This window comes from Myotis lucifugus, unplaced genomic scaffold (assembly GCF_000147115.1).
Source record: "Myotis lucifugus unplaced genomic scaffold, Myoluc2.0 scaffold_338, whole genome shotgun sequence".
Taxonomy (NCBI): Eukaryota; Metazoa; Chordata; class Mammalia; order Chiroptera; family Vespertilionidae; genus Myotis; species Myotis lucifugus.
In genome coordinates this window covers 154,423-178,323 of record NW_005871386.1, presented here as the reverse complement: position 1 = coordinate 178,323, position 23,901 = coordinate 154,423, and the positions used below count along the sequence as shown (strand labels likewise).

The following is a 23,901-nucleotide window of genomic DNA, read 5'->3' as shown; positions in this document are numbered from 1 at the left end:
CAGGAAAGGAGTTAGCTCGCCACATATTTTTGTTAAATAGATGATTCAGTTTGTGGGTGTTATGTTTTAAATCACATTTGACAGGCAGCTGGAATTTAAAGTTTAGCTCAAAGGACAGGTTGGGTTAGAGGTATGGATTTGAGCCATTTGCTGAGAAATACAGATTAGATAAAACCTTAGTGGGGAGTCTTTATAGGGCAGGAGGGAAGAATTGGCCAAATAATAATCACAAAGGGAGGACTTTGATGTAGTTCCTGTGAACTCTGCCTCCCTCCCTTCAGGAGGGGTCTGAACTCTGGTAAGGTCCTTAGAAGGAAGGCTGCTGTGTAAGTGGCCCAGCTAATGACTGTGCCAGCCCCATTCTGTCTTCCTCCTCCAAATTGTTTTAATCATCCTGGTTTTTAATCCACATCAGCTGGGGTCAGTGTACGATTCAGCCAAGGAGAAAATGTTGAAGTCTGTCTTCTTGGGAGTTTAAAATGAATTTTCACAGGAGGCTAAAGAGTCATCTGAGCTGGAAACCTCACTTATGAATCTAAAACTCTCCATGCCTAGGGGAAGAGTAGTCTGGTGGCATCTAATCATTTCAAAGGCCTTTAAGTCCAGGGGAAAAGACTGCAAAGTGACAATGGAGAGACAGCAGCTTTAGGACCTGTGTGTGCCAAGGCAGATGCAACGGGGGTGGGACTTTTGACCCAGGGGCTCCTGCTGGCACTGCATGTGGCCCTCGGGGAGTGAGTGAGGCCCGTGGGATATTACATGAGGCTGTGGCACATCCTTGGTCAAAGGACGTTAGGGCTTAGAGACATTTCTCCCTAGCGCCCCACTGGATTCCCTTGTAAATCCTCTCCCCACCCAGACACGGCAGCAAGAATGAGACTGCTCCAGGTGCAGGAGCTTTTCCAGGAAAAGTTTATTAGAAGGGCACTTAGAGGGAAGAGAAGGACAGAGGGGACAAATCTTTAATAGTACAATAGTACAATGCTTAACCAGGTGCTCTGCTCTTACGATACAAAAGTTAGAAAAAGCTAAAACACTATAAATACGTACATGCTTTTTACAAAGGTATTAAAAGGTCAGGCTGGCTGAGAAGTGAAGGTGGTCGACGTCGTCCATGCTCTATTCCCGTTCCAAGAGTCCCGACCTGAACAGCCTTGTTGCAGGAGGGTGAGTGGAGGTGTCTTGGAGAAGGGGCTCCAGCCCTCCATGTAAAGTTCTCACCCCCAGGCAGGGAGAGGCCCAGAGCTGCCTGCTGTCACACGCCTCGACATGATTAGCGAGCCTGGGCTGGTGTGTCTGGATGCTGAGCCAAAAAAAGCCTCTGCGCCCTCAGCCCACATCAGAACTGGCTGTGCCTCCAGCTCTTCCCAGCCACTGGCTTTGGGAGGAGAGACCTTTCCAATTTTCTTCAAGAAAATTAAATAGTTGTCTGTCTTGAATAGTTATTATATAAATAGAAAACACCAGGATGCAAGAGTGTACATTACTTGAGCATAAAATCAATTACAGAATCACTGAGTTCTCGATCCAGTTTACATGATAGGCAAGTTTGTTTCTGCAGCGTTGCCTGGATGTCCGGTCATTTCCTTCTACCAGAGATGCCTCATCTTCGTTTTTGATCCATGTCCTCTATGTAAATTTTTCTACTTTCCCCCCCCCCCCACTTGAGAAGTAGCTGATGCTCTTTAAAAGGGTGATATACATTTTGAAGATGGTTACTTGAAGGGATTCTGGAAGGGGACATTTATGCCACACAAAGAAAAATGGTACAACTTCGAGTCATCGATGGAGATTTTGGGAATACGCCCAACTCTGCCACTTCAAGTCACACAGTAAGGCACAGGGTCTGGAACTAAACTCATGCCCTCTCTTGCTACTGGTAACCCCTGGTAAGTAGTCCCACGAGCTGTTTGCGGATTCCTCTCCCTCCACCTTTTAAGGACTAGACAGAGTGGCCTAGTGGGGCTCTGCCCCTGCAGAGACGTACAGGGAGCCTCAGAAAGGGCAGCTAAGGATGAAGTCAGATAGCTGCCTTCTCCCGACTGCTCATACATGCATGACATGCACACACTGCTTACAGAAAACCTGTTTCTGCGGTCTGAGTAAAAGCTTTTAGCCTTGGAATACATCCACACTCTAGGAAGTCAAGGGGAGATGGAGAAAGAAAACAAAAACTAAGCACAAGATACGTGCTACAGCTCATTCCAATACATTAACAATGATTTTTAAAAAATAATCATGGTCGATAAAAAAAAAATACAGCACAGACAACATAAGGACAATGGAAAAGTCTGCCAGCAGCCTTGCCCTCATGTGTTCTAAGAGTCAAAGTCCCTGCTCCTGACTCTAGGCTTGTCTCAAAATGTCAGGTCTTCTATAGCCCGCCGGGAAGCTGGCCAACTGAGATGATGTTCCAGCACAGGCCTGTAACCGGAACCGCTGGGTGGCTCCCTCCGTGTGCTCTGGAAGGATCGAAGTTACTAAATAAAGTTTGGAAGGGGGAGGAGAGGAAAGGGAATAGAAGTTGGCTCCTGGGGGAGGTGCTGAGGCCCCGCGCCCCAGGGCTAGCTACTCTGGGCTGCAAGGTGAAGGCAACCTGGTGGGGAGCCTGGACAACTACACTTAACTGCTACCTAACAGCTACTGTCACCCTCTACAACTGCCCTGGTTTCCTCTTGCGCCTTTCAGCTGTCCTTTAAAAAAGCTGTTAAATGTATAGATGCCTTTCATACAACAGGACTTAAAAAATATAACTAGTTTTGTGACAAAGAAAGGACACTGTTATTACACATGCCCCAAAGCACCGCCTCTGTGACCAGAGCGGCCAGGTCCTAAGCTTTAGGTAAGACCAGATTGCGTTCAGTGGTGCCAAAGGTCGGCTTACCAGCATTTTCCTTCTGCTGCCTCCCACAGGAGTCTAGTCTACAAAGAAAAAGGACCAAGTAAGTAGCTTTTGGAAAAACACAAAGCATTGAGGGTTCTAAGGCACCATTCACATATAGCCAAACACGGCCGTTCAATCACCAAAGTTGGGCTGTACCTGAAGCTAAGTTGCCAAGTACCTACAGGACAGCCGGTGCCATAGGAAGCCCTCGCAGGATCGTGTAGCAGGTGGAGAATGCAGGCCCTCAGGAACCAATGCCCATGGCTTTTAGGAGAGGCCACGGTGGAATAATGCGCACCACAGGTCAGACCTGACCGGGAGTAAGGCTGCACATCCAGGCGTTCCGACGGCCTCGCCTCCTGCACCGGTAAGCAGCGGTCCACGGGTCCTTTCACACCAGGCACAAACTTCACAGTGTTTGGCCCTCGGGTGGAATGCGGAGCTGTGCATTGTCTCGGTTCTGTCAGTGGCCCTGTGAGGAGACTAGTACAGGTCTGGCAAGTGCTGCTCCCCGTCTGTCTCTTCCTGTGTCCTCAGGAGGCGTGGTGAGCAGCTCCCACCTGGAAACCTCAAGGCTGGGGCTTCAGAGGCGTAGGATCCTGCAGGCGAGACTCTGGCAAGCCTCCCACCTCTCCACGTAGCATCAGAAATGTCATCACATTTGAGGTGGATAACCTGCCAAAAGTATATACTTTCTTCCCTTCACCTGGAATTAAGACAGGACTTCCATAGGAAACCCCTTTATTTTTCCTGGTAGAAATTCATGCAAAAATATGGGATAAGTCATTTTATATAAAAAACAGCAGCAAAGAATAAAGTACCAATTGCAAGTAGCAATGCTGTCTGCTGTATTCTGCAAAAGGGCTCTTTTTTTCCAGTTGAAATAATTCATAATACAGTTGAAATAATTCATAATAGTTTTCTCACTAATTGCCACTGGGAGCAGTACTTATTACACAATATAACTGCTAGAGTTGTCACTGATAATCCTCTACGAGAACTAGATAATCTTATACCCCAGGGGAAAGATGACAGACCTCTCTGCACCAAGCCTGCAATTTTCAAAGGTGTAAAAAAATGTCAATAGCCCTTTCATTTGCCTATGTTGGCCTGAGAGTTTTCCCTCCTGGTGAATTTGCTTCTGTTAATTTCAGCTTCCAAAACTGCTGGCAGGTGTCTTCTCAACAAAACCTGCAAAAGCTGCACCTTGGGAGAGATGTCGTGGGTCCCACTCTGGTTTCCAGTCCATGTGCCAGCCCAGGATTTAAGTATAAAACAAAGAGCACATGATAAAGCTCATTAAATTAATGCAATTGACTACACAAACAGTAGCCCAATGCACGAGAATATGAAGTGAGCTCTGACACCTGGGACCCACGCAGTGTAGTGCCGCCGTAGCCTGGACGCCATCACTCCACAACACCTCTTGCTTTCTGTGAATACTTCACGTAATTCAAATCTCTCTGAGATTGTGACAAACTGTACATTGCATGTGCACTGAGCCTCAGCAGATCCTTCTAACTGCTCAAAGTGAGAAAGGACACCTAAGAGCGTTTTTGAAAGAGGTCACTCCCACCAGCTTTCCCCACTGCCCCTGGCGGTCTGAAGGCTGGTTCACACCAATCCCTTTGCTCTGAGCGGGAGGAGACCACAAGCCCCTCCCAACCCCAAGTCGGCCCAGTTCCCAGTGCAGGGTCCGCTGAGGGAGTGCTGGGGCTCGCGGTGCTCAGCTCGAGGCATGTCAAAAGCGCGGGAAGGTCGGGCATGGGGTTTACTCACACCCCTGCAGGCTCGTCCCTACCTGGAACACCCAAGGTGAACTCCACACTCCAGGCTTTGCGTGTTGGACAGTGCCATCCCAGACTGCTGTCATCGAGAAAGGGGGCTCGGGGGAGGGGGCAGGTGGTGACATACTACCTGTTTGCTCAAGCCACCAAAGCAGAAGGCATTTCTTGCCCTTCAAAATTGGGCCAGAGGGCAAATGTTCGGCAAACAGCTGTTCATAAAACCCATCTCTGGGTTTGCTTCTGTGTTTTGGAGAACAGGTTGGTGCCACTTTGGTTGAGGGAGAAAAATGTCTTCTTCCTTGACAACAGTGAGTTGAGTAGAGTTCCAGTTTTCTCCACCTCCTCTGTGGCCATTTTCCCCAAGCCCGCCCTCCCCTTCACCCACTGTCTCTAAGACACACTGGAACAGCGGATGCTTGGGGAGCCCATCTGGGTGAGGACCTTGTCAAGCCACTGCAAAGGCCCATTCAGGTGCAGCTCGATCCAGCAGGGGGTGCTGGTCACCGTCTGTCTCCTACAAGACATAGGGAAAGGGAAAGGGGTGGGAGGTGTTTAAAATGTCCAGGACACACAGATAAGTACACCTTTTCCTGCTTCGGTGACAGTCTTCTCCCCAGAGTCATAGATAGACCCTGGCTTGCTAGACCCGAGGACCCTAGAGGTGGTGCCGATAACTTGCAGAATCTGCCACACCCAACTCTCCGACCAAGAAGAGCTTTGCGTGAATCAGGTTCTCCTGATGGGGAAGGAGATGGCCCTTCAAGAGTTAAAGTGGAAGGCAAATTCCAGGGCACCCCAGAGGCCCACCAGTGGCTGTGAGGGGCCCCTGACAGCCTTCAGCCTGAACAAAGGTCTCCCCGGGTCCCCTCTGTCCTGAATGGGCGCCTCAGTTGCCCACGTCCAGCCCCGGCCCAGCCCCAGCAGGCCGCGATGACGTGTGTCTGTCTGATTGAGGGGTGTTTTTTACAAAGCGCCGACAGAGTCCGCATGCCGTCGGTTCCCAATGTGCTGATATAATTCCCATCTATGGCCTTATTTTGGAAAATCTTACCAGCAGAGCGAGCCATGAAACAATTACTGGAAAAAACCAGGGCACACCACACGTTTCTTTTCCCCAAAGCGCTTTGTCTACATTCAGGCTGGTTGGTGACGCAGCCCGCAGGCGCGCTCCCAAAGGCCTCCGCTGAGCAAAGGCTATCTGCTGAGGCCGGCGCGGTGCCAGCTGGAGGTGAGAGGCCTAGGCCCGGGCCTGCTTTCGGCCACCTCACAGAGAAGGGATGAAACCTTACTCTCCTTGGCCCAGGAGGCAGGAGGAGGGCAAGGCTGTTCTGGGAAGGGGCCGCACCCACCAGTTAGGCTGCCCTGCGGTGCTGCCAGGTGGCAGTGACGTGGTGGGCCGCCCGGGACGGGGTGTGCTGGCACCGTGTCCAGCGCGGTGACACAGTGCCCCCAGAGAATGGCTTCCGCCACCAAGGGGCCTCTTCCCAGCACTTGAAGCTGAGGGCGGTGGTGCCACGCCAGGTCAAGGGCCGCTGGCCTCAGGGCACCGCCCGCCGTGCCTCACCCCAGGGGAGGGCGAGAAATGAGCTTGCAGACTCACCCTGGGTGCCTGCCTGACCTGGGGCCTGAGGGTGGCCCTCGAGACTGTAGTCTGATGTAAGAAGAGCAAATGGACCTCCCTCTGGTTCTTTTCCATTGGGCCCATCTTTAAACACTTCCCTTCCCCAGTAAAATATGTGTATTAATTTTCTAACCTTTCAACTCTTGGTCCCCAAGTGGTTTTAGCCAGGGCTAGAAGGTGGGCTAAAACGTCCCTTGGGCTTGGCCTCTGGGCCTGGGCTAATCGCAGGCCATCATAACTGTGTGGAGAGTTCTCCTGAGGTCTGACTCCTTTAATTGCTCAATTGGCCACTCCTGGGTTTCAGGGAGACCCCCACAGACCAAGGCGCTGTGTTCCCTGGCGCGGTGGGGCATGCAGGGAACAGCAGCTAGAATACGGTAAATGGGAGAGGAAGATTTCACGGACCCAAATCCTCTAATGAGAATCTGACTTTCCATAAGTCATGCTCATCTGGATTTCATTATAAACGGTGGCCCGGAGCCAATACTGAAATGGGTTTGGCTTGGGTGCAGAATGACTGCAAAACAAAATGGATTCCAAACATCTGGAAAAATGAAGAGAAGGGGAGAGTAACTTGCAAGGCGCTGGCTCCTGCTGATGTGTGGGTACCTCCGCGTCTGCCTCAGGGCTGGGCTGGGGCGCGAGCGGGAAGCGGGGGCTGTGAGCAGGAGGAGGGGCCCACAGTCCTGCCTCTCAGGAGACTCCCGTCCAGTCCAGGTGTGAAAGAGAAGGGCCTGGATTCTCTAAGCCCAAACCCGAGTGGTCTGAGAGCCTCAGAGCAGACCAGGGCAGCCCTGACCAGTGTTAGGTTAAACCAGTATCTGAAATTCTGAGAGACACCGTTTCTCTTCTGAGCAAGTCAGCTCTGTTCCTCCATGACTACCCAGATCTCCTCCTCCCCTGATTCTCAGTTATTTAATGATCCACGTGCTCAGGGTCACCCAAGTCAGAGATGGAGCCACAGAGGCTGGAAGGAACGAGGAGATGAAGAGGTGACTCCCTGGAGCAGGTCGTGCTAGACCCATCTGCCCGAAATGAACAAGGAAGCCAAGAGGGTACCACCTAGGTTCAGCCTTTCCACGAACGATGTGGCTTTGGGCAGTCACTTTCCGTCCCTGGGCCTCAGCTCCCCGCCGTCCCCCCAACACACACACACACATAGCAGGGTGATGCAGTGTCCCGCCCAGGGTAGTGTGAGGTGGCACAGAGCACGTGTCTGAGGCTCTGGGCCAGCACTGCTCAGCTCTTCCTTATCAGCCTGCCAGGTCGCGGCCTCCTGGATCCCTGCCTCTGTTCTTTGGGCGAGGGCTGGCCTGGGTCGTCTCTGAGGGGGCCCTGCTCTGCTGTGTGGAGCCCCCTGCCGTCCTTGGGCCCTCAGACACGCACCCCCCCAGTGCTGACCTGTACTCTGCTCCCCAGCCTTTGACGAAGCTCATGCGAATGGTGCACATGCGTGTCAGCTGATAGACGGCCTCGAAGCCCTGGTTGACGGACTGAGCCAGGAGGGCAGCAAACTCCTGGTTGTTAAAGATCTTCAGGTTGCATCCTGTCAACAGAACAAAAACGGTGCTCCTGAGGACGAAGGCCGGGCGTGTCCGGTGCTCCGCTCCTGGCTAAAACCACCCCTGGGTCACCCAGAAGGTCCTAACTCACACGTCCTCCACGCTCGGCACCCTGCCCTGAAGCCATGCCACCTCCATGGGGGTACCGCTGGCATAGGTGAGGGGGAGCATTAAACACTGGCCTGCACGCTCCAGCTCCCAGAGCTGTGGGGAACACCGGGGAGGGCAGTACAGTGGGCACCAAGAACAAGGGAGAGGGCTTGGAGAGGTGGGCCTGCCCTGGGCTAAGGGAACAGAGAGACAAGGGACCCGAGCCAGAATGCCCTCGGCTGTGTGGGGTTTGGCCGACCACCTGGGGGAAAATGACCCCTCGTCATTCGACAGAGTGAGTGGGGCAGAGACAGGCCAGCGGAAAGTACGCCTGCCATCCCATCACAGAACTCATCCCAGGGTCCCAAGGCGCCTCCCGCCAGCCCCTCTGAGTCCACCTCATGTTGGGGCCAGGAGGGAGGGAGCGATCTGGGCCCCTTTTTGGCCTCTGGCCACCAGGCTGGGTTGGGGTGACATTCACAGCAAAGTGAAGGTGTGTGTCTAACTCTCCAGGCAGTAAAACTAGAGACAGGCACAAATAAAGTTTATAACAAATCTCTCGTTTGAAGTCCTGCCACCCGAGTGCCAGGAATGTGTTCCCCAGAAAAAATAAAGACAAAAGCACATGCTGGAGATGCCCGAGAGGTGAGCTGAGGTGACACTGACCAATGGGCCAACAGGAGGCTCCGAATCTTGCTGTGTGACTCTGGGCTGGTCACTTTCTCTTTGTAAGCGGGTGTCTCCTTTATAAAATGAGGGGCTGGCCTCAGAGGACCCTGAGCGAGCGTTGACATTCTATGAGCGAACAGACACCACCACAGCCAACTCAGCCCTCACCGAACAGAAGGGGGGAGGGCTGGGGAAGGGAGTGGGCAGAATGCCAAGAATGCAACCCAGCTTCCTCTTCTAGTCTTCTCCAGGGGGAGCGTGGTGAGGTAGGGCCAAAGGAGCTGAGCCAAACAGAGGAGCACGAGGCTCGGGAGTCACACAGTCAGTCCTGGGTTCACCTGGCTCAGCCACTTACTAGCTGTGCACTTTGGGCAGGTGGCTTAACCTCTCTGAACTGGTCTCCTCAATATGCCTCCTCACCTGAAGAGCCAGAATACCTGGGGAAGACTAACAGCAGAGAGATAAATGGACTCTGTGGGCACAACCACACAACGTTCTGGGAACACAGAGCACTTATCATTTCGGAGTATCTGGGTTCTGACGTTGGCCTTGCCCAGGACCCAGGGTTCCACTCTCATCTGCTCCTCAGTGGGCAGAAAAGACAAGCCACGCCTGCCTCACGGTCTTCGGCCTGACCAGGGCCACACTAGCTGGTCACAGGGCCACACCAGCTGTGTGCCCTGTGGCTACGCTGCACACCCTGTGAAAAGTGGGCTTTGGCTGGGCCATCTGCCTCTGTGTTCTAAGTAGGGAACTTAGCTGGGATCGGCCTCCTGCCTGGTCTTGCTCCCCAGGCCTGGCCCTGTCCAAGCCACCCTTTCCTGGAGTACAGGTGGGATTCATCAGCCCCGTGCAGAAAACCCTCAACAGGCCCTAGCTGGTTTGGTTCAATGGATAGAGCGTCAGCCTGTGGACTGAAGGGTCTCAGGTTTGATTCCAGTCAAGGACACATGCCCGTGGGTCAGACCAGACCAGGTTGCAGGCTCCATCCCCAGTAGGGGGCATGCAGGAGGCAGCCAATCAGTGATTCTCTCTTATCATTGATGTTTCTATTTCTCTCCCCTCTCCCTTCCTCTCTGAAACTAATAAAAACATATTTTTAAAAAAAAAAAAAAAGAAAGAAAGAAAACCCTCAGCAGTTCCCCAGAATAAAAGCAAAGCTTTTATGTCCTTCCATGGCTGGGTCCCCTCATGCTTGCTAAACATTTCCCCTGTCTTCTACATGGCCTCGCCTCCAGCCAGAGTGCTGCCCCTGCGTGCCTGCCCTCCACCCCCTCAGGCCCTCGCCGTATTGTCCCCTCAGCCTGGAACCCCTCCCCGTCCTCACCCCTCATCGCCCTGTGCCTATGCTTCTCCTCGAGGGGGTCCCTGATCCACCCACAGGTAAATGCTTGTCCTCCCGAATCCAACAGCACCTTCTCTGTGCTGCTCTGCACACCCCGCTGGTATGTAAGGTCTGTGGAGGCGGCAGCAGGGCCCTGCACCCTCCTTCCCCTGTAGCACCACCTGCTGTGCCTTTTGTGGAAGGAAGGGAGGAAGGAAGGGGACTGCCTGAGCGTCCACACACACAGGGCACTGAGCAGGTGCCCACGGGTCAAAGGCAGGTCTGTCTGATGCTGTGTCTGCTCCCTAAAGGGCCAGGGAGGGCGCTGTAAGGAGGTAAGGCTCAGAGAAAACCCAGATGGAGCACCTGCAGGTTGGCCATGCCAACCACAAGGAGGAGCAAACATCAGGAACACAGCAACCTCCCCAGCAACCCAGGCATGTGCCCTGGGGGAGAGGAGCTCAGAAGAAGGGCGTGTGGAGGTGTGATTACCTGGTGGGATCTTGCAGACGGTGGCGGGGTGCCAGCCATAGCGCTGGTTACAGTTGGGGGACTGCACGAAGATGGCACTGTCGCTGAGGCACTCTGCGAAGACCTCCCCTCCGATGTAGTACAGCCGCACGCCTCGCCCTAGGGAGACTCGGATCAGACCAGACCAGGGCGCCTGGCCCCACACGGTGGCCCAGGGCCGGCTGGGCTCGCACAGAGGCAGAGCCAGCAAGGCCAGTGATGGCGAACCTATGACACGCGTGTCAGAGGTGACACGCGAACTCATTTTTTTGGTTGATTTTTCTTTGTTAAATGGCATTCAAATATATAAAATAAATATCAAAAATATACATCTTTGTTTTACTATGGTTGCAAATGTCAAAAAATTTCTATATGTGACACGGCACCAGAGTTAAGTTAGGGTTTTTCAAAATACTGACATGCCGAGCTCAAAAGGTTCGCCATCACTGAGCTAGGCTCCAAGTGACTGGTTCTTTCCAGCTTCACCAGGCACAGGGGACCCAGAGCTCAAACCTAACCCACATGAGGGGGCATGATGGGTGAGGCTGTGTTCCTAAAGCCAGAGGCGGCAGATGACGAGAGAGGGGCCTGGGGGAAGCCTCAATTCAGCCTCTGCCACTGACCAGCCACACCTCAGTGACTTACTCCAACCTCTGAGCTACTTGGAGTGCGGGAAACGAGTTAAGTCGGCTCGCGTGAATTGCGCGTACTCCGCGGGAGCCGTCTTTAACTCGGTTCATATAGATTTGCGGTGGAGTGCGGGAAACGTGTAAACTCGGGCCGATTGTAACTGCGTATTACCAAATATTTGTTTGTAATCCACCCTTTTGGTGGATGGAACAAAACCAAAAGACAGAGCCATCTTATATTTTGGCGGGAAATTCACCCGCACTCCAAGTGTTAAGGTGGGGACAGTAATGACACCCACCTCACAGTGGTGCTGTGAGCCACACAGTAAGTGCCTACAACGCGTCATCTGATTTCTGCTACTAGTCCCCTCCCCTCCAAGATTCAGAAATCTGTTCAGTAAACCTATAGAGCTCCTCCCAAGGCAGCAGACGCCAGGAGCCCTTCACAGCAGGGGTGACTTACTGCCACACTATACCTTTCTCCCCTCAATGCAGTTTTCAAGAACATTCCGTAGGTTTATATCATTTACCTCTCCTTCATCTCTTAAATCCACTCCAGATGGACAGAAATTATTTTTAAATTGGCTCTGCAATTCAAGCAGTTACGTAAACACTCTGACAATGAGTTCCCCATGCAGCCGGGGTGGGGGGGTGCTCCCTTCTCCTGCAAGGAAGGGCTCCATTCAGCTGCTGGGAAACGGAGCCAGACTACAGGCACAACGTCAAGTGGGAAGGAAACCAGAGGACGAACTGACGGGCCATTGGAGGTCCTCCTGTCTCCTCACCCCGTTACTGTCCCACCCCCACCACTCCCCATTCCTTCCTGGTTCAGTGTTATAGGACAGACTTGGGGTTCTCAAGGAAGAACCTCTGTGCATGTCCATCAAGAGTGGGAGGCAGTCCTGGTCGGGTAGCTATCTCAGACACAAAAAGTTGTCAGTTCAATCCCTGGTTGGGACACATACAGGAAGCAACTGATCAATGCTTCTCTCTCACATCGATGTTTTCCTCTCTCTCTCTCTCTCAAAAATCAATAAAAATATATCCTTGGGCACAGCCAGTGTGCTCAGTGGTTGAGCGTTGACCTAAGAACCAGAAGATCACAGCTCGATTCCCGGTCAGGGCACATGCCTGGGTTGCAGGCTCAATCCCCTGTGGGGGGCATACAGGAGGCAGCTGATCAGTGATTCTCTCTCATCATTCATGTTTCTGTCTCTCTCCCTCTCCTTTCCTCTCTGAAAGGATATATACATATATCTATGTGTGAAGATTTAAAAAAAAAAAAGTGGGAGGCAGAAGTGGAGGTGAGGTGCCCAGACCAAGAGAACAAAAATATTTTGTTATGGTAATTTTTTAAAAAAAATTTTAAATATAGAAAAGTATAAAGAGAAATCAGCAACTCCCAAGATCAGTATCTTCTTTTAAGTAAAGTAATGGGAGGCTGTCTGGGAAGGACGCGGGCTCGGGGCAGGGGCTGTTTGTCACGGACTGTGTCACACTTGCTGTCTGGCCCCTGCAGGGCTCTGCCCCTTCCTGGGCAGCAGATGATTCCTGAAAATGAGCACACGGGTCTACCCATGGCTCCAAACTTTTCTTCTCTCAACTTCAAAAGCCTCTCTTCACCGGTTAATGCCCAAGATCTCACACACACAAGCAGCGGTGATCTGGTCCATGCGGGCCTGACCCCGCTGCCCTGCCCAGTTTCCGGCTTTGCCCTGGAGCCCCTCGACCAGCCCTCAGGGCTGTGGATGCTGCCAGAGAATCCCCCCCTGCACCCACTACAGTGCCAAGCACGTCAAACTCGTGGCCAGCGGGCCGCATGCCTCCATTCCCATGGCCTTTCTAAGCGACTCTGGGTCACAGAATTATGAATATCCTTAGTGTGATAATTGTATGAGCAAACCAAGTGATAAATATCGAGGCTTCATCGTGCCTAACCTAGGTAATCTTGTCCTGTGTTTTGGGTGTTGGAAGGCAGAACGCCAGCAGCAGTGGTGTCCCAGCAGTGGGCAGTTCATACTATAAGTTTCTAAAATAATCATCATCATGTACGAAATTAACAAACAAAAGATCACACCTCCAAGACGGACTACCCACCTATCCACCCATCAGTTGTTTAAGCGCACAGTTATTAAGAGAACCGCATATGTGTCCTAACCAGTTTGGCTCTGTGGATAGAGCGTCAGCCTGTGGGCTCAAGGGTCCCAGGTTTGATTCCGGTCAAGGGCATGTACCTTGGTTGCGGGCACATCCCCAGTAGGGGGTGTGCAGGAGGCAGCTGATAGATGTTTCTCTCTCAGCGATGTTTCTCTCTATCCCTCTCCCCTCCTCTCTGTGAAAAATCAATAAAATATATTAAAAAATAAAAATAAAAATCATCATTCTCCCCTTTTTTTAAAAAAAGAGAGAACCGCATATGTTGCCTTTCATACAGATTCCCCTTTCTTGTCCCTTTAAGTGAAGTGTTTTCCTCTGTGGCTTTCAAATGTTCAGAGACGATCCGTCTGTGTCTGTGAGTGAGAATGACCAAGCAACCTGAACTCTACCTTTCTGGTCTCTAAACAAGACAATACAAAACGTGAGGGTGGGGATGGGGCAGAGTCCTCTCCCCGGTCCCTAGCAGGAGGCCCAGCATGGAGGCTGCACTGGGGCCAGGGGTGGGAGAGGGGGGAACTGGCAGCCCCTCGCCCTTGCTCTTACCAATGTGCCTCCGCGTGAGCTCCACGGCGGCGTTCCTGTTGACGTTGGAGAGCAGCCCGAGGCAGAAGCGCTCTGAGTTGGAGGGGTCGGTGAAGCCATCCACTGTCATGGAGGGCTGCGAGGCGTGGAATGTCTCCCCGACACGCTGGTTCAGCTCGTAGTAGGAGATGGAGCACCAGAAGGCTGGCTCGCAGTAGGTGACGGGCTGCAGGTCTGGGAGACAGGCCAGGCTGCGGGTCAGTGGGGTCCCCCGGATGCTCCAGAAGACTGTTTCTCTACCTCTCAGAGGGCATTACCATCCCTGCCCTCATGCCTTTTATTGTCTAAAACTTGCAGGATCCCATGGGCCACAATACTCAGGTGTTGGGAGAAGTTCCCACCAGCCCCTTTAGTTTTAGCTCTCAGGGTCCTGTCCTGCCTGGCCTGGCCTTGGGGTGCAGCAGTCTTCAAGGAGGTGCTGGGCCAGACCAAAGAGGGCCAGGCCCCGTGCGCTCCCTGCATCAACACGGCCACCTCCTGGCCTTTCTTCCAAGTCCCTAACGTAACCCATGTTGACCTCTGCCCCCCAAAGGGCTTCTGCCTTTGGCTCTGCCTGTTCTCAGGCAAGCGCCTAGCCTGTCAAGCAGCAGCGCCCCAGCCTCGAAACAACGCAGCCCAGGGGGCCCTGCGCTGTGCACAGTGTCGGCGACCACAGGGGCACCTGGGCGCTGTCTGCAGAGCGGGGCCGGCCCACATGGTTCTCATTCCGGAAACTACCTCTGGATGCCTCCAGATGCCACCTCCTGGAGTGCGCCTGAAAGAAGTTCTGGAGTTTGTCCCTAGTTATCAGTCTCTAGTCCCAACCATTCAGGGCTCCTCAGAGCAAAACTGCTGTCTTGTGAGGTGTTGGTTTCTCTTTCTCAGAAGAGTCGGGAACCCCTGACATAGAGGTTTCCCCTCATGTGATCCCACATGACCCCTAGCCTTCCTGTCACCTCCAGCCATTCCGGGCTCCCCAGCCGCCCCTGTCCTCCTCCTGCCCACCCGGCATCACCTCTCACCTCTCCGCACTGGCCGGCACTCGTCACTCCTCACTCACATCACGTCCCAAGTCCCACCCCTTCCAGCTGCCTCTCTGCACTGCTTGCTCCGCTGGCCGGGAGGCCGAGCTCCCCACATCCTGCTCTCTGCCTGCGTGGCTGGAGGATCAGGGAGCCCCTGCTCATTCTCCCCCGCCCCCATCTCAGACCCCCAGCCCGATCACTCACTCTGGCTCTGACATATATTTGGAGCCTGGCGACCTGGGTGTGTCCCATGGGAGCTGGGAGAGGGCCAGGCCAGTCTCAGCACAGGCCTGAGACCCCTGCTCACCATCTGCCAGGCACCTTCCTGGGGCGAGTACCCACAGGACCCTCTGCTCACCAGACCTTTGAAAGCATGTAAAGCCCGAGAGAGAAAAACCAGAAGCTGTTCTGAGAGGGGCCTGGGTGCCCCCTGCAGGGCCAAGTGGCCCTAATCTCCTGGGGTCTGTGCCCATGTTCCCTTCTAAGGGCAGAGACTGTCCATGCAGGGAGGTACGGACCGGTAATGGACATCCATGCCTGCACTCAACACACACCCAGAACGTGTCAGCCGGAGAGTTAGGACGCCTAGATCAGTTACTCAACCGCGGCACTGTTGGCAGGTTGGGCCAGATCCTTCTTTGTTTGGGGGAGAGGGAAACTCTGTGCATGACAGGATGGTTAGCAGCACCCCTGGTCTCTATCCACGAGACGTCATAGCACCCATCCATCTCACCCTCCCAAGCTGTGGCAACAAGAAATGCCCCCAGACATTGCAAGCTGTCTTCTAGGGGACAAAGAGCCACTGGTTAAAAACGATGCCCTAGCTGTCAACCAGGTCATGGAGCGCCAGCTTTACACCCAGGTGGACCGAGTTCACTCTCCGCTCTGGCACGGACTAGCCGTGTGGCTGAGCAAACCAGCCCCACTCTGAGTTGCAGCTTCCAGATCCCCCGCCCCAGCCACCTGAGCGGAGAATCTTTTCCACCACCAGGCGCTGTTTGTGGAGGGGCAGGGACAACTCCTAAGAAGTGTGGAGCTCGCATCAAACACTCGAGAAATGGTGTGTACAATTACCACTTGGATTATTTGAACTTGAGAACATCCTGTTCCTGTTCTGACCTCCATCACAAGAGGACGCTTTGCCCCTTTCCTCTCTTCCCAGGGGGCAGGGAGGGAAGGGAAGGAAGGCGGGAGATCTAAGCTCCTCAGTGGACGGGGCGTGATGAGGCAGGAGTGACCGTGGCCTGTGGCTTGTGCGCCCCAAGTGGAGCTGAGCCACATCCGGCTCAGGCTTCGCGGGATGCTTCCACATTCCAATGAGATAAGCTATATTCTAAACAATGTGGTCACTAAATGGGAGCTGTGTTGCTTTGGAAACCTGAAAAAATAAATAAACCCAAGTGCAATTCAAGCATTCAAAGTGGTCGGGCAACATGTCAGGACCAGAGGTATTGGGGAAGGGCCGCCGGCCACCACGGTCTGCAGGCAGGCTCTGCTGATCTTGCTGTGTGCCCTTGCGGATGGGGAATGTGACTTCCCTCTCTGGCCTCAGTTTCCCAGTCTAAGAGTATCTGCAGTGCGCTAGAGGACAGCTAAAGCAGACCATCTAGGTCACTGTGCTTCCGGCATGAGTTGGCCTGAAGGTGCAGCTGTGGCTGATCTGGGCTGGCCCTGGTTGCCCAGCAAAGTGCAGAACAGAAAGAGTCCTCCCCCCAAGTTGTAAATCCCTATCCAGCACCCCAGGGCTTAGTCCAAGCGGAAGACAGACAGCGAGGTACCCAGAGACACTGACATAGCCCACCTACCAAAAGCCGCCGGGCCAACCGTCAGGTGACATGGAGCTGGAACCCCACTCTGGGGAAGTATGGATTCAAGATGTCTCAACCAGAGAGGGGCTTAAGGACCTGGCCCAAGAGGTCCTCCCAAGCAGATCGGAGTCCTTATCCAAACGTCTCTGCAACTTGCAGACACACACTGGACAGTGTTGTGGAAAACGCTGGACGCAGGAGCCTGACACGTAATTAAGGAGATGCTAGTTTGAAGGCGCAGTGCAGCCAGGCCAAGACGGTCTGGAAGCAGCCATTTTAGAGGGGGCTGTGTAGACGCGTTGACCTGCATTCCGAACCAGAGCAGCACCCCCAGCCACACATGTATTACTCTCTGCAAACAATTCAAAGCCCGCCATGCCTTCCACCTCTCCCCTTCCCTCCACCCCTCAGCTGCTTCCTCAAGGCACTTCCGCAAGAGGAGCAGCAGACCCCAAAGTAAGATCACCACCGCCGAGCTCTGCCACTTCATTTTTAAACCTCGCATACGCCCTCATTTCTTTCCCACCTAAAGACGTATCCACATCATGGTTAAGTACAAAAGAAACAAAAAGTCAGGACCCTAGAAAAGAAAAGGCTATACATGGGACAACCATAAAATTATAGCTACTGAAAGAACCCTCACCTTGGCTCTGAGCTTCCTAGCAGACAAGGCAAAAAGGGAGAATATGCTACAATTCTCTGGTTGGTGGACAGAATTCTTACTAGTTCTGCAGGGGGAAACAACACTTGTCTTAGCACAAAATCTTAAAAGAAGTCCATCAAGGGGGTAACCCCTCCCCCACTTCAATCAAGCCAGCCAGCCCTGGTTTTCGAGTTTCCCAACAAATGCAGAAAGGATTTTACATAAGGCTGCTTCTTCAAAGGAACCTGAAGACACCCCATCCAAAGGCTACTCTGGGAGGATGACCCTGTAGTCTGGTGAGGTGCCTTGCCCCAATGGAGCATGGCTCTGCATCTCTAGGCCAAGGGCTTGGCACACCTGGAATGGGAGGTGATGGAGTGTGCCCAAGCCCTTCCCTGCTCTCGGCCAAACTGCGGAGTCTGTGCTAATCTCTGTTCCTGGAGCAGAGGCGTCAGAGGCGCAGGAACCTCCAGCTCCAGTCGTGCTCGGCCCCCTGCCCCTACCAGTGTGATGTCGGCCAGACTTCTCGAGTGGCATGGGGCACTTAATTCATGACTGGCCCCCTGCCAGTCTTACACATGGGCTGGCTTCAGTTTTGAGCCCTATTCCAAACTGGCATAGACTTTCTGTTTTGTTTAAGGAAAAGAAAACAGAATAAAACCCAGAAGGCAACACTTGGATTAAGGGATCCCTATTAAAAACATGTGCAAGAAATCCAAATCCGGTAAAGGAAGGGGGAGGCCAGAGGGGAAATTAACTTTCTACTATAAATCGAAAGCAGGGAGCAGGCCAGGCCACGAGCACGACACTGCAAGACTAAAGGGCGGACCTGAATGGCTGGCTTCCTCTGGGCGCTCCTCAGGGTGAAGCAGCTCCACCTCAGGCCGGGAGGCTCCACAGGCCATCCCCACCTGCCTTCACGCTGCCGTCTCTCCTGCTGTTCCCTCTACCTGGGCGCCCAGCCCCGACTGTCAGGGCCCAGCTCCCGGGGCTGTGGAGCATTGCCTGACCCCTCCCTGCAGGATGGACCCCTGGTGTCTGAGCCACCTGCACACCTCAGCGTTATTCCTGCAGACCCGGGCCATCTGGGTCCCCGCCTCTGGGGCACCCATTCCAGCCCATCTCACTAAAGATGAGGGCCACACACCAGAGTGCACACAGAAGGAACCCCGCGCACTCGGCCTAGCGCCAGCTCACCCAGACCAAGAACCACGGCAAAGTCTCAGAGCGGGACCCTCGGGAGTGTGAGGGCAGGGCCGGCAGCTGACTTCCTGCCATTGAGATCCTCTGGCTCTCCTGAGGGAAAAGGCCATGTGCGGCAGCAGGAAGGGCCTGCAACTGGACCCAAGTCCTCTGTCAGGGCCCCGGGTGGTCCTGCTGCCCTGCCCCAGCCCTTCTCCTGGCAGGAGAGGAAGGCGCCTCTGCCCCAGGCGCTCTGAGGAACCGTCACCTCCTTAAACTCCGCTCAGCTGCTGCCCTGGGCACTCCCTGGTACCCGCTTCCCTAGGTCAAGGCCCATCCCGAATGTCTCACTTAGAAGCAGAAAACAGCTTACTCACCAGCAGGATCCAGATCGTTATCATTTCCTTTCTCCCCACCTCCCTCCTCCTTCCTCCTTCCTCTCCAACTGCCCCAGTCCTTCTGCCTTAGGTGCTTAGGAAATTCCAGGTGACTCAGGCAGCACGGTGCGCAATAACAGGAACATCACCTGCTCACACCCCGAAAACACAGCCCCGGGGTGTCCCGCAGCTCTGGCGGGAGGCTGAGCTGGCTCTCAGTCACACACTGCAGCTCCCATGAGTCACCTGAAGTGACTTTACGGTGGCGGGAGGCCCAACCTTTCGCCTGGAGTGGGGAGGAAATGAAGAAGGAGCCAGATAGCCTATGTCTTATTTCTTTTTGTGTAATAATTTCTTCACAAGAAATAATGAGATGTCCTGAGATGTCCCCATCTTTCTCTAGGAAGCACCTGCTGTGTGCCTGCCATCACCTTACCGTCGGGGACATACCGCCTGGTATAGGGGCCAGAAGAAGGAACCCAGCGGCTGCCGCTGTGGGCTCCCTCCCCGCCCTCACCCTTTACTTGCCCTTCAGCCCATTTCCGACCAACTTCCGCCACCACCCCTCCCCACACCTGCTCTCCAAAGGATGCCCTTGAACTCCTGATGTCAAACTCTGGGTCTCTTCTTACATCTCATTTTGCATCTCTGTGTGACCTTCCTGGCATCTCCCATCCCTCTGGCTGCTGTGGCCCATCCTGCACCTGACCCCCAGCCTCTTTCCCAACCCTGTCCCTCCCGCAAGGGGCCCCCCATCGGTCCCTTTTCCTCTCTTTCCTTCTTGAGCTGGGTCTCCCTCTCCACTGAATTCAACCACTCCTACAACTTCAGCCGAACCTTCGTCAGTGTTTCCAAAGTGCCGTCTCTGGGTGGTGAATGGGATTATAAGACAAAAGTGATGGAATAGCGGTCAGGTCCAAGGGAGCGGTGCTGATCAAACAGGCCTCCTTCCTGCAGGACTTCTCGGAGGCTTTACTACGCCAGTGCCTTGGGGCCCCATGAGAGGGGAGTGCAGGCTTTCCAAACTTGATGACAAAATCCTGTCTCCTGACCCCACTTTGGGAAAGGCTGTCCACCAGCTTGTCCTCGGAGCTCAACCGGCCCTTTCATGCCATTCCGTCCATCTGCAATGCCCTTCCCTCCTTCCCTCCTTCCCTCCTCATGGCATCCTACTTGTGTGTCCTTCAGGGTCCAGCTCACACGTGTCACCACAGCTCTGAGGTCTTCCCATCCCATCCGGCACCTTCTTCCTTGGCATATGTTGTTCCTCCCTCCTCTGTGCTTGCTCCCTTGGCATCTGGCACAATGCCTCCCAGGTGGACATGGACACCTCCAGCCACTCTGCCAGACTTTGATTTCTAAGTGTCCTCCCCAGCTCTGGACCACCAGTGTCAGTACATCCCGGGAACTCAGCCAGTGCGGATGAAGTGAGTTCATACATAGGAGACACTGGCAAGCCTGTCCCCGCTGGAATACCACCGCTACCTCCTGCGACCTCTCAGGGTACTTCATCTGCACCTACTTCTTGTTTTATACATATGCACAGTCCTGCCTTACTTATCCCAGCAAGGCCATAAGCACATGGAGGGCAGGGTCTGTGAGTCCTCTTCAAATCCCCCCAACCTGGACGGGCACACAGCCAGTGGGCAAGAAGTGCCTGGGGAATGAATGAGTAAGGAAGAGACAGGTGCAAGTGGGCAGGTTCCCACCCAGGGACCACATGGGACACAGTCTTCAACCTGACATTTGTCCCTGACTGTAAGTTAGTAAATGCCCTTCTTGAGCCTGGGTCTTCTGAGTAAGGTGGTGGGACGAGGGACACTGGTCTAAATGCCCCAGCAAGGCAGTGCCCTGCTGCAGACGGGAGCACGTGCTCCGGGTCCCAAGGCCTGAGTTCAAAGCCAGCTTCACCACTTACTCGCTGTGTGACCTGGGACAAGTTAGCTAAGCAGCCTGCCCCTTGCTTTCCTAACCTGTGAAATGAAAAACTACCAAACCACTACCTCAGACAGTTGTTATGAAGACTGGCCTGAAACAATGAGCGACACAGGAAGTAGTAAGTTCTCAAGAAATGTTTGCCATTGTCATCACCGTCATTTCCTCCCTTCCAGCTCTGAGGCCAGGAGTCCACGAGATTTTACGGGTGGAATGAAGCCGATGGTTTTAAATGGATGAAGGTGGGGGTGCGAGGGCTTGAGAGAAAGCCAAGCCTGTCAGCATTGTGTCTCACCATGAGTCCTAACCCTGACTCGTCAACTGACTCGTCCCCCCATTCAGACCTTCCCAGCAGAGTGGCACCCACTCTTTGCTTTCCCAGCTCGAGGCCTGTTCCTACCTTTGGGAGAAATGACCTAAGAATTCTCAATCCTCAGAAAGGGGCCTGAGGAATGTGTCAATAGGACACTGTGCCTTGGGTCCACGTTCAAGAACCATCCTGTCATCCTAGTCCACACAAGGCAGATAGGCGTTCACAGCAAGTGACAACTGCCCATCTGCATCCTGAGTCAGGCAGCGGGGTCTCCAAGGTGAGCCTGCTCCAGAGTCTAGGAGAGGAAGTGCTGCTGGGGTCACGGGGTGAGGTAACCTCAAAGGCCAAAGCCCAGAGTCCAATTCACAATCATGACCTTTCATTTCTCAAGTGTGAGCGTGGCTTCTAGCCTGCAGAGTCTGTTTTTTAAATAATTCAATCAGTCCTCTCCCATCGAATGTGACCTTCCCTCTCCAAAGCCCAACACTCACAGTGATATTATTTTACCAAGATGTTAAGACAGATCTCAAAGTCGCATCTCACACTGCCCACTGGTCAGCCCGCATGACAGGGCTTTCAAGCCTCTCTCACTGTTCCAGGGGATGGCTTTCTTCACCTGATGCTATCAGTCAAGGCCTGGAAACAGAAGACAGGCCAATCCCCTCTGATTCACCGAGCTTGGGTATTAACTATTTCTCTTCCTGAGCCACACATTAAGCTCCAGCAATGAAGGCCAAAACAAAATCAAACTCACATTTTTCTAAAGCTGCCAGGCCAGCACATAAAGCATTCCCTTCAATAAAAGCGGAATGGATGTTTCATTTGCTTTGAGCCCTTCAGCAGGCCCCACACTGGAGCTGAGGTCTTCCCTGGGGTAGAAAAGCAAATCTCAGAAAAATGGACCCAGAAGTCCACGGGCTGAGGGGAAGTGTGAAAATGATGGTCCAGCTGCTCCAAACATCAGGAGCTGATGCAAAATGATCAACGAGGCACCAACATATGGAAATGTGTTTACCAAAAGCACAAAGAGGAGAAAAAAATTAAAAATGGATCTGCACTGTGATCACTGTGGCAAGGCACAAATATCTATGCTCGGTCCACAAACATCAGAAGGACTGTGATAAAGCAAAAATAGTGGTTTGGGGTGGAGAGATTGTGGGCAATTTTGATTTTTTTCTCAGGTTCCTTATATGTGTCCGTTTTAAATAATAATGACAGCACTGTAAGATGAAATGCTCAGACAGACTCCAAAGAAGTGCATCTGAAACCTCTATGAAAGCTGGGGCTGGAGTCGGCCGCCCATGGCTTTCCATCCAACCACGCACGCACGCTTGGCTGACCACAGGCCCTCGGCTCCTGGGCACGAGGTCTGGGGAATGTTCACTCACTCACGTCTAAGCATCACCGGGGGAAACGCAACCCGGCACAGAGTTGCCTTTCCTGACACTGTTCTCAGGTTTCCCGTTCTGTGGGTGACCCCAGAATCCCTGTAACCAGAAACCCGACGGGCTGAGCTGGCCCATGTGGGGGGTTGGGATGGAGCCTCACCTTCAGGACCCCCTCCTCACACCGGCCACCTGCCAGGGCTGCACTAGAGGGGAGACAGTCACACAGACGAGCAGACACTTACCCAAGTTACTGTGTGCTGGGGACATCGGGTTCGGGGATAGGTTTGGAGAACCTGCGAGGTGAGACACAGGCGTGAGATTTCATAAAAGACTCTTGGCTAGAGAACCCAATTCCTGACATCAAGGTGGGCAGCTGGGTGGACAGCAGAAAGAAACCCCGGGCTGACCCTCCAAGGCCCAGGAGAAGGCCTATCGCCACATCCTGGCCCATCCTTGACCTCCACGGGCCCAGGTGACGTCGTCTGTGGAACATGGATGAGCGGATGACCTGAGGGTCTCAGCCACGACTGACAGGGTGATGCTCTTCCCCAGGACCCGCAGCTCAGGGGTGCCGAGTTCCCAACTAGGGAATGGACCCTACACCACACCCTGCTGCCCTGTGAACTGTGCCCCCAAGAAAGTAAGAGAGGGCAGCGAAGGCCCCCGCCCCAGCTCCTCAAAGCCCCAGGCAGCGAAGGCCAGCTGTCCCACACCGGTGGGGCCTGTGGCCACCCAAACATCACCAGTCACTGCTCTCAGTGGCTCAGGCACCTGGAAATACCATTCCAACCATTTCCCCAGGTTTCAGAAAATTCACCAAGCTGCCTCAGAAGTCCCACAGCTCAGCGACTAGACTGACATGCTATATAAGACACAATGCTGTACGTGGCAAAAGTCCAAACCTACACAATTCTTCCTGCTTTCTGACCCTCTCTCCATCCCTCAGCCCCAGGAAAAAAACAACCATATGGCATCGACCTTCCAAAAAACCAAGTGAGTGCCTTTCCACGGGGCACACTGGCACGTCCCGCCTCTGTCCCTGCACCCGCGGGGCGATGGAGAGTTGTTCACGTATTAACAGCCGTGTGGGGCTGGCTCCTGCCTGAAATCCGCCAGTCCTCCTTCATACGCCCCCTTGAGCTGCTCACGGGGGTTTGTTCCTGCTTTCGCCTGGGTTTCTTTTTCTCTCCCAGCACCCAATCCACTGGGACGTGGGAGAGCCCAGAAGAAGCAGAGCTTCCGAATCAGGGGCCCGGCCATGCCGCCAGGCATTAGCTGTGGGACTTGGCTCAAGAGTTTTAACCTCGCTGAGCCCTGACTTTCCCCCTCAGGCATAAGGGAAATCAGGGAAATTTGTAGAAACGAAGGGAGATCGTGCATGTCAAACTGCCTTCACCGTGACTGGTACATAGTCGGCACTCAGTAAAGGCCAGCTT

The 23,901-nt window shown here is 53.6% G+C and overlaps 1 protein-coding gene across 4 annotated transcripts in view; it reads right to left on the bottom strand.

Annotated features, from left to right (window-relative positions):
• Positions 1-894: 894 nt before the first annotated feature.
• Positions 895-23,901, bottom strand: part of SMAD3 (SMAD family member 3) — a 115,610-nt gene continuing 92,603 nt past the window's right edge. For 2 of the 4 annotated variants that reach the window (XM_014466427.2, XM_014466428.2), the window contains exons 5-9: positions 22,708-22,758; positions 13,777-13,989; positions 10,430-10,567; positions 7,694-7,838; positions 895-5,185 (exon numbers count right to left, since the gene is read on the bottom strand). In XM_014466427.2, the coding sequence (XP_014321913.1) occupies positions 5,062-5,185; positions 7,694-7,838; positions 10,430-10,567; positions 13,777-13,989; positions 22,708-22,758 (671 nt within the window). In that variant the 3' untranslated portion in view covers positions 895-5,061. The remainder of the gene's footprint in view (positions 5,186-7,693; positions 7,839-10,429; positions 10,568-13,776; positions 13,990-22,707; positions 22,759-23,901) is intronic. The other 2 variants (XR_002832199.1, XM_023764588.1) reach the window with 2 other exon arrangements.